At 36.3% G+C, this 13579-nt stretch overlaps 1 protein-coding gene across 7 annotated transcripts in view; it reads right to left on the bottom strand.

Annotated features, from left to right (window-relative positions):
• CUTC (cutC copper transporter) overlaps nt 1-13579 on the bottom strand; it is a 39005-nt gene that overhangs the window by 24696 nt on the left and 730 nt on the right. For 3 of the 7 annotated variants that reach the window (XM_064595146.1, XM_064595145.1, XM_064595141.1), the window contains exons 2-6: nt 11216-11287; nt 8504-8563; nt 3704-3913; nt 2964-2999; nt 377-510 (exon numbers count right to left, since the gene is read on the bottom strand). In XM_064595146.1, coding sequence (XP_064451216.1) covers nt 377-510; nt 2964-2999; nt 3704-3913; nt 8504-8563; nt 11216-11287 — 512 coding nt within the window. Of the gene's footprint in view, nt 1-376; nt 511-2963; nt 3000-3703; nt 3914-6124; nt 6238-8503; nt 8564-11215; nt 11288-13579 lie in introns of all 7 variants that reach the window. The other 4 variants (XM_064595142.1, XM_064595144.1, XM_064595148.1 and 1 more) reach the window with 4 other exon arrangements.

Raw genomic sequence — 13579 nt, 5'->3', positions numbered from 1 at the left:
AAACACTTATGTGAAAGAGGGGCGCTTCGGTGGCACAGTAGGTTAAGTGTCCGATTCTTGGTTTTGGTTCAGGTTGTGATCTCAGGGTCTTGAGATCAAGCCCTGTGTTTGGCTCTGTGCTGAGTGCAGAGTCTGCTTAAGACTTTCTTTCCCTCTCCCTCTGCCCCTCCCCCCTCAAATAAATAAATAAATCATTAAAAAATAATTTTAACACTTATGTGAAAGAAATAAGAATTATATAAATATATTACTACCTGCTTGCTTTTCTGTATAGGGAACTATTAAGTCAGTAATATTTAGTTTCCTAACCTAGCTGAACAACAGAATATCAGGAGCAACCACAGAGTTAGAAAGAAAGGAAAGAAATTATGTATACCTGATCTATGAGTCGCTTTATTAAGGGTAGCCCTTCTAGTGCTGAACTGTCACAGCCACTGGTCAATACTCGTTCAAATCCCAAGGTTAAGAGGGTCTCTAGAGCTGCCACTGGATCATGAACCATGTCAAAGGCTGAAATAAGTAAAATTGATTTGAATTTTGTACAGCTATCCTCTAACAGAGTGCTTTCCAAAATGTAGTATACACACAGTGGTGTGCTGGACTTAGCTCATACTGGTGAGCCAAAGCCAATTGTTAAATATTCAGGAGTTTTGCAAGCATCATTTTTAATCCATCAACAGCTTGAAATCAGTCAAGGTGGGAGAATTTAAACCACAGAAATCAACAAATACTATATATTAGAGCTCTTTTTGTCTAAGAACTAGTTCACCAGCATACCACAGTCTGCATACCATGGCGGTATGCAGAAACATTTTAGATGCTACCCATTTGAATAGATGTATTTACTTAAACACAGATTTGAAATGAAATGTTTCCATTTTTCACAAGTTATAAAAGTTTCTCTTTAAAAGAAATTCACTTAAGATTTTATTTAAAGAAAATTACTAAATAAATTTACACAGGTAGCACTCAGATACGGTAAAACTGTAAATGTGATAGGCAAGTGACTCAAATTTGGAAAATTCTGTTCTAAGGCTTCAGACAAACTGGACTAACTGGAACTCAGACAAACATTACACTCACTGGTTCTAAAAAAGGCCTTGGTTCATATTCTCATTATTGACTAATATTCTATGCTATTCCATTTACCCCAAATACTTAAGGCTCATAGTATAAGGACAGTTGTTTACAATAGGCTATCTAGACTTACAATTCCATTCTATTTTCTAAGAGACTTTTCTCCTCCTCAGAGAAGAAAGTGGCACTAGGAACCTCAAAAAGAAAAACTACTTCTGCTTTGGTTCTCAGCACTGCTACATAATTTGGAAGTTCTAATCTATGGTGGGTTAGGTGCTTGACCCCTTTACTTTACCCGTTAGTGTAGGCAGACAGCTAAATGTACCACAGAGGCTTTTCCTTTTTTGTAGCAGTGCCTCACCAGTGATTAAACTATCACTATCTGATTAAATACACAAGTGAAAAAAAATGCAGAACCCAGGACAACGCAAAATTTTGAAAACATGAAAATATTTTTGTTAAATGTATTGAAGGAAAAGAAATTTGAAGCGATTTTCTTAAAGAACAAAGAAAAATACATTCTACATGACATCTTTATTTTTTAAATTATTTTGCATGCCAAACTTTACTTTTATTCTTTTATTCTTTTTTTTATTATGTTATGTTAGTGTTATATGCAAACAATGAATCATGGAACACTACATCAAAAACTAATGATGTACTGTATGGTGACTAACAAACTTCATCTATTTTTCAGATAAATGTTTACTAATTTAAATTACTTTTCATTATTTAAAAATTGCTTTTTGGCCACTCTCAAGGTGCTGAATTTTAAACACTCTAACATCTTTTAGTTATTGCTATGTTTATGAGAAGCATTGCTAAACAGCAAGTCAAGAGAACAGTTTTCTGGTGGTATTATTCATTTCAAAAAGAAACAAGAATAACAAATGTTTTATCTCTATCTTCTATAAATAGATGCAAATGCCAATGCCCACTAATCTTTGAATGCTTATTCAAAAGGCCAGAAAAACATCCAACAATTTCTCAAGCATATATCATCAAGTTAAAAAAAATGACTTAAGACTTCTTTCTTTTCATGTATAAGAGAGTGCCCTCTTCGGGCAAAACTGACACTTGTTCCTACATTTTACCAACCAAGGTTTGACAAAAGTGTACAGAAATTAGAACTACCTGATTTATAGGTAAGAGGTATTTTTTACATGAAATTATCAGATACTTTTTAGAAATCATTCTGATGTAGACAATCAATATAGTTTTGTGCACAACAGTGAACATCTCTTCATTGACTATCTCCATCTATTCCTTCTTTCCTCCTTCCAAATAGTATCTGATTCTTATGTAGATATCCACCCCTCTCTCTGCCCAAGAATCTGAGAAAGCTGGCTGCACCACTAGCTCCTAGGATGGTCTTGTCTAGCTTAAGCCAGGCAGTACATTTCATTTCACTGGCCACAGTGGTTTTTGGTGGTTAATATGGTCTAAGGCCATCTAATAAAAATGAATCTCAGGGGGCACCTGGCGGGTTCCATCAGAAGAGCATGTGACTCTTGATCTTGGGGTTGTGAGTTCAAGCCCCACACTGGGTGTAGAGATTACTTAAACATAAACAATCTTAAAAAAAAAAAGAATCTCAAAATTCTTGCTTGGACAAGTGCATACACGTAGGCAATTCCTAATCTCTCCCTCTATTATATCCCACCACCACCACCACCACTTACTTTTAACAAATTTTCATAACAAAGCTTCAAATTGTGCATCTCTAAATTTACAACAGTTAGTATAAAGAAAACAGGTCAGTATAAAGAAAACAGCTGGTGACACTGTAACACTCTAGTATTGTGTTCCATAAAAAGGTTACGGCATTTGGTGAAATAAGAAAACTGACACTGTTCAATAGAACTTCTAAAATGGAAATGACTCACCTCGGTGGAAAGTGACTGGTAGAGGACGGCATATAGCTATAAAAAGAAAGCCAAATAACAATATAAATGAAGAGATCATCACTGATTACTATACACAGAATTTTCCATGTTAGATGGGATTTTTCTATACTTTCCTCTCCTAAGAAGTAAAGACAGTGAACTAAAATAATAAAATCATAGCCTTCCAAATTCAGAATTCCTATGTTTCCATTAATCTCTGATTTTCATACCAAAAAAATGGCCGTCCACTCCTTAGCTAGACCAAATAAAAATTATGTGATCTGATTACTATAAACGCAGCATTATATCTACTACTTTAACCCCTCTGAGTATCTTCAAGAAATACTTTGGCCTAGTAATATAAGTAGTATGCTTCTGTCCTCTCCACGCCTCCCCATCCTCACCAACTACAATAGCTTTTGAAGTTTTTTCAAATCCAGGTAAACCTCCCTTAAACCTTCCGGGAACAGTAACAGAACTTGATCTACAGCAACTTCAACTTAGGAGTCAATAGGACTAGAACACATATACCCTCTGCCCCAAACATCTAGAGCACTACTGCTTAATATAGGTTAGTTTAAGTGCCTGCAGGTGTGACTGAAAAGCAATCAGAAAAACTTGCATTCTTCTTTCGTTTTTTAAAATTTGAGGTGACACACAATGTTATGTTAGTTTCAATATCAGGAGTATTAAATGCAATCATCATTAGAGGCTTTTTGGTCTCAGATACAAATTCTTACCCACAAGGGACATGCACAACTCTTTGTCAATGTTTCCATCTTCAGTCAATGCTCCAAATACCAAACCATCAGCACCATAAAGCTTGGCAAGACGAATGTCAGCCTTCATCACCTCAACTTCACGATCTGAATATAAAAAGTCACCTCCACGTGGACGAATCATCACAAAAACTGGGATCTGGACACATTGCTTCACTACTTGAAGGACACCTAAAAGAATAGAGAACAGACTAATTAAAATTCAAATGTGATGGGCACCTGGGTGGCTTAGTCGGTTAAATGTCTGCCTTCAGCTCAGGTCATGAACTCAGGGTCCTGGGCTCCAGCCCTGTATCAGGCTCCCCGCTTAGCAGGGAGCACGCTTTTCCTCTCCCTCTGCAGCTCCCCCAGCTTGTGCTCTCTCTCTCTCACATACTCTCCCTCTCAAATAAATAAATAAAATCTTTTAAAAAAATAAAATAAAATTCAAATGTGAACAGCTCAAGGAAGTCAATAAAATTTATTGGCCTTTTACATTTGCTCTTGTGTATTACTTCTACAAGAAAAGGAAACATTGACTGAGGAAACCAGAGAAATCTGGTTCTAAAGGGAATGACAACATTAATTAAAAAATGTGCATATAGGGGCGCCTGGGTGGCTCAGTTGTTAAGCGTCTGCCTTCGGCTCAGGTCATGATCCCAGGGTATTAAATGCAGAACTTGATCTACAGCAACTTCAACTTAGGAGTCAATAGGACTAGATTGAGCCCCGCATCAGGCTCCATGCTTGGCAGGAAGCCTGCTTCTCCCTCTTCCACTCCCCCTGCTTGTGTTCCCTCTCTTGCTGTGTCTCTATCAAATAAATAAATAAAATCTTAAAAAAAAAATGTGCATATAATGGAAGTTAAGTAATAAGAGAATCATGGGTAAAAAAGTAAAGAGAAGGCATTTACTGCATTTTTAAAAGCACTTGTCATGTACTGCATGGAGCACTGGGTGTTATACGAAAACAATGAATCATGGATCATCACATCAAAAACTAATGATGTATTGTATGGTGACTAACGTAACATAATAAAATTAAAAAAAATAAAAAATAATAAAATGCAAAAAAAGAAAGCACTTGTCAGTTGACTAAAGAAAATCCTTTTGCTGGTATATGACGTTTGAAAGTATAATAACTAACAGGCTCAATATTCTGCCACTGTATTCCATAAGATCTGATTTTTCCTTTCTGATTGATTATAGCTCTATTTAGAACTTACTACAGAGATGTTTACATAGTTCTACAGTTTATGACCCTTTAATGAACAAAGAAACTTATCAAAACCTTTTTTGAAAGAGTTATATAAAAAAGAGCAAAGTTCTACTTGTTTGTGATTTTATGTAGAGATCTATAAATAAAAATACCTAAATGGCACAATTCATCACTAGCTCAGAAACCCTCAATAGTAAAGATCTTCCATGACTTACACTGTAATTACATCTCAATAAACCCATCTTAAGCTGAAAAAATCCTAAGTCAAAATGCCTTTAATATACCTAACCTACTGAACATTACAGCTTAGCCTAGCCTACCATAAATATGCTCAGAACATTTACATTAGTCTACAGTTGGGCAAAATCATCTAATGGAAAGCCTATTATTTTATAACACAGTATTGATTATCTCATGTAATTTATTGAATACAGTACTGAAAGTGAAAAACAGAATGGTTATATGGGTACAGAATGGTTGCAAGTTTATCAATTGTTTACTCCTGTGATCACATGGCTAACTGGGAGCTGTGGCTGCCCTGCATCATGAGAGTATCATACTACAAATGGCTAGCCCAGGAAAAGATCAGAATTCAAAATTCAAAGTACAACTTCTACTGAATGCATATTACTTTAGCACCATCATAAACTCAAAAAATCATAAGCCAAACCATCATGTATCAGGAACCATCTGTATAAGGTCTGTGAGAAGCACAATGGATTTATTTCTTTTTCCTTGCTAAAAGAACCCCAATTTTCTATGGGATAGCAATATGCCCAATACCAAGCAATGAATCATGATTGCTGTTACAAAAAACAGATTGCACTCAAATTTAGCTATGTTCTAGAGATTTCACAGAATGGCCAGGGAATGCCTTCCTTTAGTGAGAAGATTCCAAAGAGCTAATGCATATATAAACCCTTTATACTAAATAATGCTATCATCAACCTTAGAATAACATGGAAGAGTCAAAAATTCATACAGAGACTTCTGCTTTTGACCAAGACAAGAGTAACAGGGACGGGATTTGCCCTCCCACCAAAAATAACCAAAAAACACACATGAATATGAAAAATATATGAAACAATGGTTTGCAAGAGATTGTGTGTCAAGCAACAAAAAACAATGATGCCTGAAAGAAGGGAAACAAATGAAGTCAGCTCTATAACTGACCGAAATTACTACCTTGAGGGTTTTCTAGGCTGCAGCAAAGAAAGGGGGAACCGAGGTAGAGGCCAGAGAATTTTGAGTTGAAGAGACAAAGCTGAGAGTCCAGGGAGATCAAGTGACTAGAGTTCCTAGGAAAGAGCACCAGGGAGGAGAGAAAGAGAATTTTGGACATTTGCAGATAATCTCCCTCCAATATTCAGCTCAGTACTAATGAATGCATATATGCAAGGAAACCATACAAAGCCAGAGAAAAATCCACTGAAAAGAATTAGAAAGAAACAATGCCTTTCATTCACACCTGTCAGGCCAAAAATAATGCCTATTCCCAACAGGCAGATAGGAAAATTTGAAGATTCATGGGGCAGTGGGTAGAGTACACAGAAGGGTCTTGCTTCAGTAATAGGAATAATTAACTCCAGACTGACCACTGTTCCAGGCCTGCTTAACAAATTTTAAAGGCAATAACCAAAAGGAACAAACTGTTTCCAAATAACCCAACTGCTTGAGAATGTTTATGGGAATACAAACATATCTAGGGCCCAAAAAAGCAAAATTCATGTCTGGCAACCAGTAAGAAATTATCAGGCAGGAAAATAAGATGCATCATGAGGTGATAAATCAATCAAATGAAACCAACCTAGAACTGACATAGATGTTAGAATTAGCAGCCAAGTCATTAAAACAGCTATTATAACTTTATTCCAAATCTTCAAAACAGTTCAGAAACAATATATTAGATATAACAGACTCAAATTAAACTCCTAAAGATGAAAAGTACAATGTGTGAGATGAAAAATATACTAGGTGGGTTTAACACCTAGTATATTTAGATTAGACATTGCAGAGAAAAGATTAGTAAACTTGAAAACAAACCAATAGAATCTATGCAAAATGAAACACAGAGAAAAAGGAGATTAATATAAAAAGAGGGGCGCCTGGGTGGCTCAGCTGGTTAAGTGTCCAACTCTTGATCTCAGTTCAGGTCTCGATCCCGCAGTCCTGAGTTTAAGCCCCAAGTTGGGCTCCACACTGGGCATGGAGGCTACTTAAAAAAAAAAAAAAAGAGTAGTTCATCAGTGAGCTCTGGGACAACTTCAAGCAGCCTAAAACAAGTATAACTGACGTCCCTGAAGGAGGGGGTGGAGTACACTGAATGATGAAAATTTTCCAAATGTGATGAAACTATAAACGCACAGGTCCAAGAAACATGAAGAAAACTATAATCAGGTATATTGTTATCACATTGCTCAAAGCCAGGAGTAAAGAAAAGAATTTTAAAGCAACTACAAAAAAGAGACATTACATAGAAAAAACAAAAAAAACAAAGGTATGGATGATATTTCATATGAGAAATAACATCAGCAAGAAGACAGTGGAGAAACATCTTTAAGGTATTGAAAGAAGAAAAAAAACCTATCAACCTAGAATTCCACACCCAGCAAAAATAGCTTTCAAAAAATGGAGAAAGATGTTTTGAGACATACAAAAGCTAAAATAATTCATCCCCAGCATACTTGTACTACAAGAAAAATGTTAAAAGAACTACTTCAGACAGAAGGAAAATGAAATCAGATGGAAATATGGACCTACACAAGGGAATGAAGAACATCAGAAATAGTAACTATACATAGGTAAATACATGATTGTTTTCTTATTATTTTAATCTCTTTAAGAGATAACAGATTCTTCTTTTTTGGAAGATTTATTTATTTGAGAGAGAGAGAGTGTGAGAGAGCACTACTGGGGGGGAGGGGCAGAGGGAGAGGGAAAGAACCTCAAGCCAACTCCCCTCTGAGTGAGGAGCCCAACACGGGGCTCAATCTCACGACCTTAAGATCATGACCTGAGCCAAAATCAAGAGTCGGGATGCTCAACCAACTGAGCCACCCAGGTGTCCCTAATTGACTCTTTAAACAAAAATAACACTGGGTGTTATATGCAAATAATGAATCCTGGAACACTACACCAAAAACTAATGAAGTACTGTATGATGACTAACATAATAAAGACTAATGTAGTGTGGAGTGTATGTATTTTTAACACATACAGAAGTAAAATGTATGACAACAGCACAAAGACCAGGATGGGAGAAATGAAGACTAAAGTCAATATGCTGAAGATGCCAGGATGGAAAGATAAAAACCTGACTGTTGATACTACTGCAGAGCAACCGAACCAACGTTAACAGTAACTATCTATCTCTCAACTTGTTGATGTATAAGGATCTCATCTTTGATAGACAGGCTTATTTACAACCATAAGCACCTCTAACTAATTCAATATCCACAGCATTGTTAATATATCAGTAACATTAGTAAAGGATCTCAATGAAACATATTTTCCATTGTCTCCAGGCTCTATAAACTCCAACCAGAAAATAGGGAAAACACTTACCCATGCTGGGTGTGGTTCCTCCTTCCAATAAGCCAGAACATAATTCAATCCGGCCAGCACCTATGTGAAAAAAAAAAGCATTGCTCAGTACAATAAACTTTTAAAAATTAAGAAAAATTTTAAGAAGCATTTCTCAAAAATTATCGTCCAAAATAAACATTTATGAAACAGTGAACATTTTTTTCAAACATAGAGCAAAGAGTCTTAGAAACTGAGAGATTATAAAACTAGAGTAAAACTCTATTGCTAATCCCAACTATATTCTGCAACCCACATTGTGTTACTGATAGTCAAATTTAAGAGTTAATTCAAGTTAAGCTAGGTCTCTTGAAATTTTGTATTACAGGGTTGCCTCTCCATGTACAAGGATGTGACTCAGAATAAATATGGTCTGAGTTGACCATAGTGGAACACTGACTCTTCATTGATAACAATCTTTTCCAAGACTTATTATTATTCTAAGATTTACAAAACTACAAGGTAATTTTAAGTAGCTTAAATCAAGGTAATTTCAAGAATAAGAGAATACTGAAAGCAGATTAACTATCAGACTATAGGGTCATGTCAAAAGAGTCTCAGGATCCAGGCTGAAGAGGCCAGTACCAGCCAAACATGGGACACTTTGAGAATCAGTAAGAAGAAAAACTATAGTGGAGTAAAACACATCAAATATGTCTAAATCTAGATTCATAATGATAAAACAATTCACTGGGGGACAGAGAATAAACTCATTATCCTAAAATCAGTAAACAGAGGAAAAGGAGCAAGCATTTATCCTGCCTCTTATAGTAACTGAACCTCAATATAAACAAACAGTTGATGAGGGAAAGTTCTTTATAGAAGAAGCATACTGATAGTAAGTGAAAAGTAAATGTTCAACGTAATATAGTATGATATTTCAAACCCTACTAAAAGATGCACTGCTAAAATAATTAGGTAAAAAGATGAAAGAAAAGCTTATAAAGGATGGATCAGGCTGACAATATGACCTATTAATTAAAAATGTTTGTGTTTGTTTTTAAAAAAAATAAAAATCTGTATTGATATATAATTCACATACCATACAATTCACCCATTTAAAGTGTATAATTCAATATTTTTTAGTATACTTAGAGTTTTGCAGCCATCACCACAATTAATTTGAGAACATTTTCCTCACCCCAAAAAGAAACCTTATACCCTTTAGCAGTCATCTCCCGTTCTCCCATGCCCTTCAACTCTAGGCAACCACTAATCTACTGTCTCTAAAATTTGCCTAATGTGGACATTTTATATAGGTGGAATCATATAGCATGTGGTATTTTGTGACTGTTTTCTTCCACTTAGAATAAATTTCAAGATTCATCTATGTTGTAACATGTATCAGCACTTCACTCTTTTTTATTGCCAAATTAAGAACTGTTTTTACATTTTCAGAGGGTCATTTTAAAAATACAAAGACTATTCCATGAAGACCAAATGTTGCCAGTAAAACTGAAAATATATACCACGTGGCTCTTTTTTTTTTTTTTAAGATTTATTTATTTATTTATTTATTTAAGAGAGCACAAGCACGCATGCATGAGAGCAGGGGATGGAGCAGAGGGACAGGGAGAAAATCTCAAGCAGACTCCTTGATCCCCCCACCTTGAGATCATGACCTGAGCTGAAATCAAGAGCCAGATGCTTAACCAACTGAGCCACCCAGGCACCCCTATTATATGTTGCTCCTTATAAAAAGTGTCCTGACTCCCTGATATCGTGGAAATATTGGCCATGTGCTGAAACTAGTAGACACTGAGTGATGGGTACGTGGGGATTCATTATACTATTCTACTTTTATATATGTTTGAAATTTCCCATAATAAAAAGTTTTTAAAAATTTCTGATCCTGAGATGATGGGAATTTCTATGCTTCCCCATTAAAGCAGGTTCAGAATGCAAAACAAACCTTGAGGTAAAAATAGATAATGCTAAAAAAAAAAAAAAAGATAATGGGGGTATCTGGTTGGCTCAGTCGGTTAAGTGTCTGCCTTCAGCTCAGGTCATGATTTCAGAGTCCTAGGATAGAGCCCCATGTCTGGTTCCCTGCTCAGCAGGGAGCCTGCTTCTCCCTCTACCTCTGCCCCTCCACCCACTTGTGCTCTCTTTTGCTCTCTCTCAAATAAAATATTTTTTAAAAGAAACATAATTATAAAAGTCTTGATGATGAAAATGGCAGCAAAACTCTTAAATCATCTTTAAGTCAACAGTTTAAAAAAATGAAGTCTTTGCTAAGTTCAATTTTAAAAAAAATGAAGTTGGTAGGTAAGCACTATTGTGGACACTTGACTCAAAATGTGATCTATTGGAGGAGTAAGATTAGAAGATGATAAAGATGATAATTTTCCAGTACGTTTTCCAGTTAGTTGGCTGTTTTCAAAAAGATTACTAGGATCCTTACTAGGATCACAAGGGCTCCCAAGATCAGTTCATAGGATTCCTTTTCAGACTTTTTTTTTTAGAGAGAGAGAGAGAAGGGCGGAGGGAGGGGCAGAGGGAGAGGGAGAGAGAATCCCAAGCAGGCTCCACACCCAGCGCTGAGTCCGACCTGGGGCTCAGTTTTACAACCCTGAGATCATGACCTGAGCTGAAATCAAGAGTTGGATGCTTAACCAACTGAGCCACCCAGGAACCCTCATTTTCAGACTTTTAGAAGGACTGCCAACTGTTATTCATTCTCTTTTGTCTTACCTCCTCGTTCTGCATTTACAGCTGACTCTACTGAATCAACACACACTTCCATGAGAAATCCATTTGTCATTCCTAAAATACATGGAAAACAGTGCAATTTCATGATGATACTATCCATCCAGACCAATCTACCACCATTTTATTTTGCTGCCCAAAACCAATGTCCAATAATAGGCAAGTAAGTAAATATACCATGAATGCAATAAAATACCATACTGATTATTAAATTGATGTCTTTGAACTATGAAATAAGTATACAGACATATGTATAAGAAATTATACTGAAGGAAATATACACTGAATGCCAAATTAATCTTCCTAAAACACAGCCCTCATTATAAAATTCTAAGTCAGATTTTTTTCAATGTTTCTCAATGTTTTCAGAATATGTTTAAATGTCTTTATAAAGATCATATGTTTAAGAACAAGGATGGGCTTCAAATCTTGGCCCCACTACTTATTTGTGTGATCCTAGACAAGTTACTTAGCCTTAGTTTTCTATAAAACAGAGTAGGCTTTAGTACCTACCTCAGAGTAGTGAGGACTAAATAATTCATGTAAAGTGAAGGGTACCCACCATATGTACAAAAAGTTATCATTAATAAACTACATATTATTTCTTCTATACATCTCCAGCTCCACTCAATTCTCATCTCTGCTCTTGCTTATGCCATCCTCCTCAACCCACAAAGTCCTGCCAGCTCCATCTTTGAACAGTAAAATCTTCCAAGGCTAACATTAAATCACATTTCCATATCTCTTCTCTCCCAAAGTAGGATCTCCCTCTTTGGAACTCATGTAACTCTTCATAAATTATATGTTCCTCTTTAAAACACTAATTGATATCTTTTAAAAATACTAATTACTTTCTACCTCTTATTATTATGTATGTAGATAGATGTCTGTTCACTTTTACTTGACCTGAAGTTCCTAAGTAAGGTCTTTATGTGAGAAACCTTTATCATCACCCACAGCAAGCACTGTCTCTACCTTGGTACACAATAGTCATGCAAAGACTTTCTAAAGGCTGAATAATTACAAGTTCATAAATTTCATTCATGTATTTACACTAAAAGTGTGATGAAAATAAGTTTTGAGTTTTTCTGTAAGTTAAGCACATAAGGTGGTTGTTTTTTTGTTTTTTTTTTACAATTAATAAGAGTATTAAATGTATACTTCATGCAATACTTGAAAGAATCACCACGTGCTGATAATGCTGACTACTGGGTGGTAAGATTTGGAATTACTTTTACTTTCCTCTTTTTACCTTTTTTTTTTTTTTTTTTTTTTAAGTAGGCTCCACTTAAAAAAGCCCAGTGTGGAGCCCAGTGTGGAGCCCAGTGTGGAGCCCAACCGCCAGGCTGAAATTAAGACCTGAGCTGAGATCAAGAGTCCAATGCTTAAGGGACTAAGCCGCCTTGTGGCTCCTCCCCTTTTTACTTTTCTATGTTGCTTTTTTCCTACCCAATATTGTTTTTATCATTTTTTAAAAGGCTATTTTTAATTTGAAAAACAAACATCATCTGCTTACATCAAATTGCAACTGCCTCACTTATTTAAAAGAAGACTGTCAGTCTCAAACTGTTTAAGAGTTAAGTGCCACTCTATGTTCTTAACCAACAGCACTGCATTCATTCCAAGAGTTTCCGGAGAGCCACCCACACCAGCTGTCACATCAGTCTAACTGGACAGTGCTGCTGAGGTACCATTTGCCTCACAGGAGAAAGGACCTTGGCCGGGAGAGCGTGGAGGTCGGTCACACAGAAGGCTGTGTGACAGAAGGCAGACTAAGCTAGTTGTCCAGGAAGCGAAGTTATTTGTAGGAATCAGAGACATTTGTTTGGAGCAGTAGTTCTCAAAGTGTGGTAGCCCAGTTAGCTCCGGGGGCCTTTAAGACCCTCTCAGAGTCTGTGCAGTGAAAAGTATTTTCATAGTAATACCAAGACTTTATTTGCCTTGTTCACTCTCTTTCTCTCCCAAGTGGAGTGAATTTTCAAGCGGCTCCCTGACAGGTCAGACTGAACGCAGAAGCAGATCTAACAGTTCCATTAATCCAGATCTTAAAGAGATCTGCAAAAAATATAAAACACTGGCATTCTATTTGTTTGTTTAGGTAGACAGTTACTTTTCAAACACACACAAATGTTATTTAATATTTCTAATTAATGTTTTAAAATTTGTTTTAACTTCGAATACCGTCAACACCAATAGACTTAGCTTATGTAAGTAAAAGGTCTCTGAGGTTCTCAATAACTTTTAGGAGGGAAAAGGAGTCCTGAGATCAGAAAGCTTGAGAACCTCGGGTCCGGAGGAACCAAGAGTTCGCGGGGTTGGGGGCGGGGGGAGGGAGTCGGCCAAATTCCC

The sequence above is a fragment of the Mirounga angustirostris genome, unplaced genomic scaffold (assembly GCF_029215605.1).
Source record: "Mirounga angustirostris isolate CCGP_5_RB_7025 unplaced genomic scaffold, mMirAng1.0.hap1 SCAF_6, whole genome shotgun sequence".
In the NCBI taxonomy this organism is placed as follows: domain Eukaryota; kingdom Metazoa; phylum Chordata; class Mammalia; order Carnivora; family Phocidae; genus Mirounga; species Mirounga angustirostris.
Note: the sequence above shows the minus strand (reverse complement) of the source record. Positions and strands in the feature narration are given on the sequence as shown.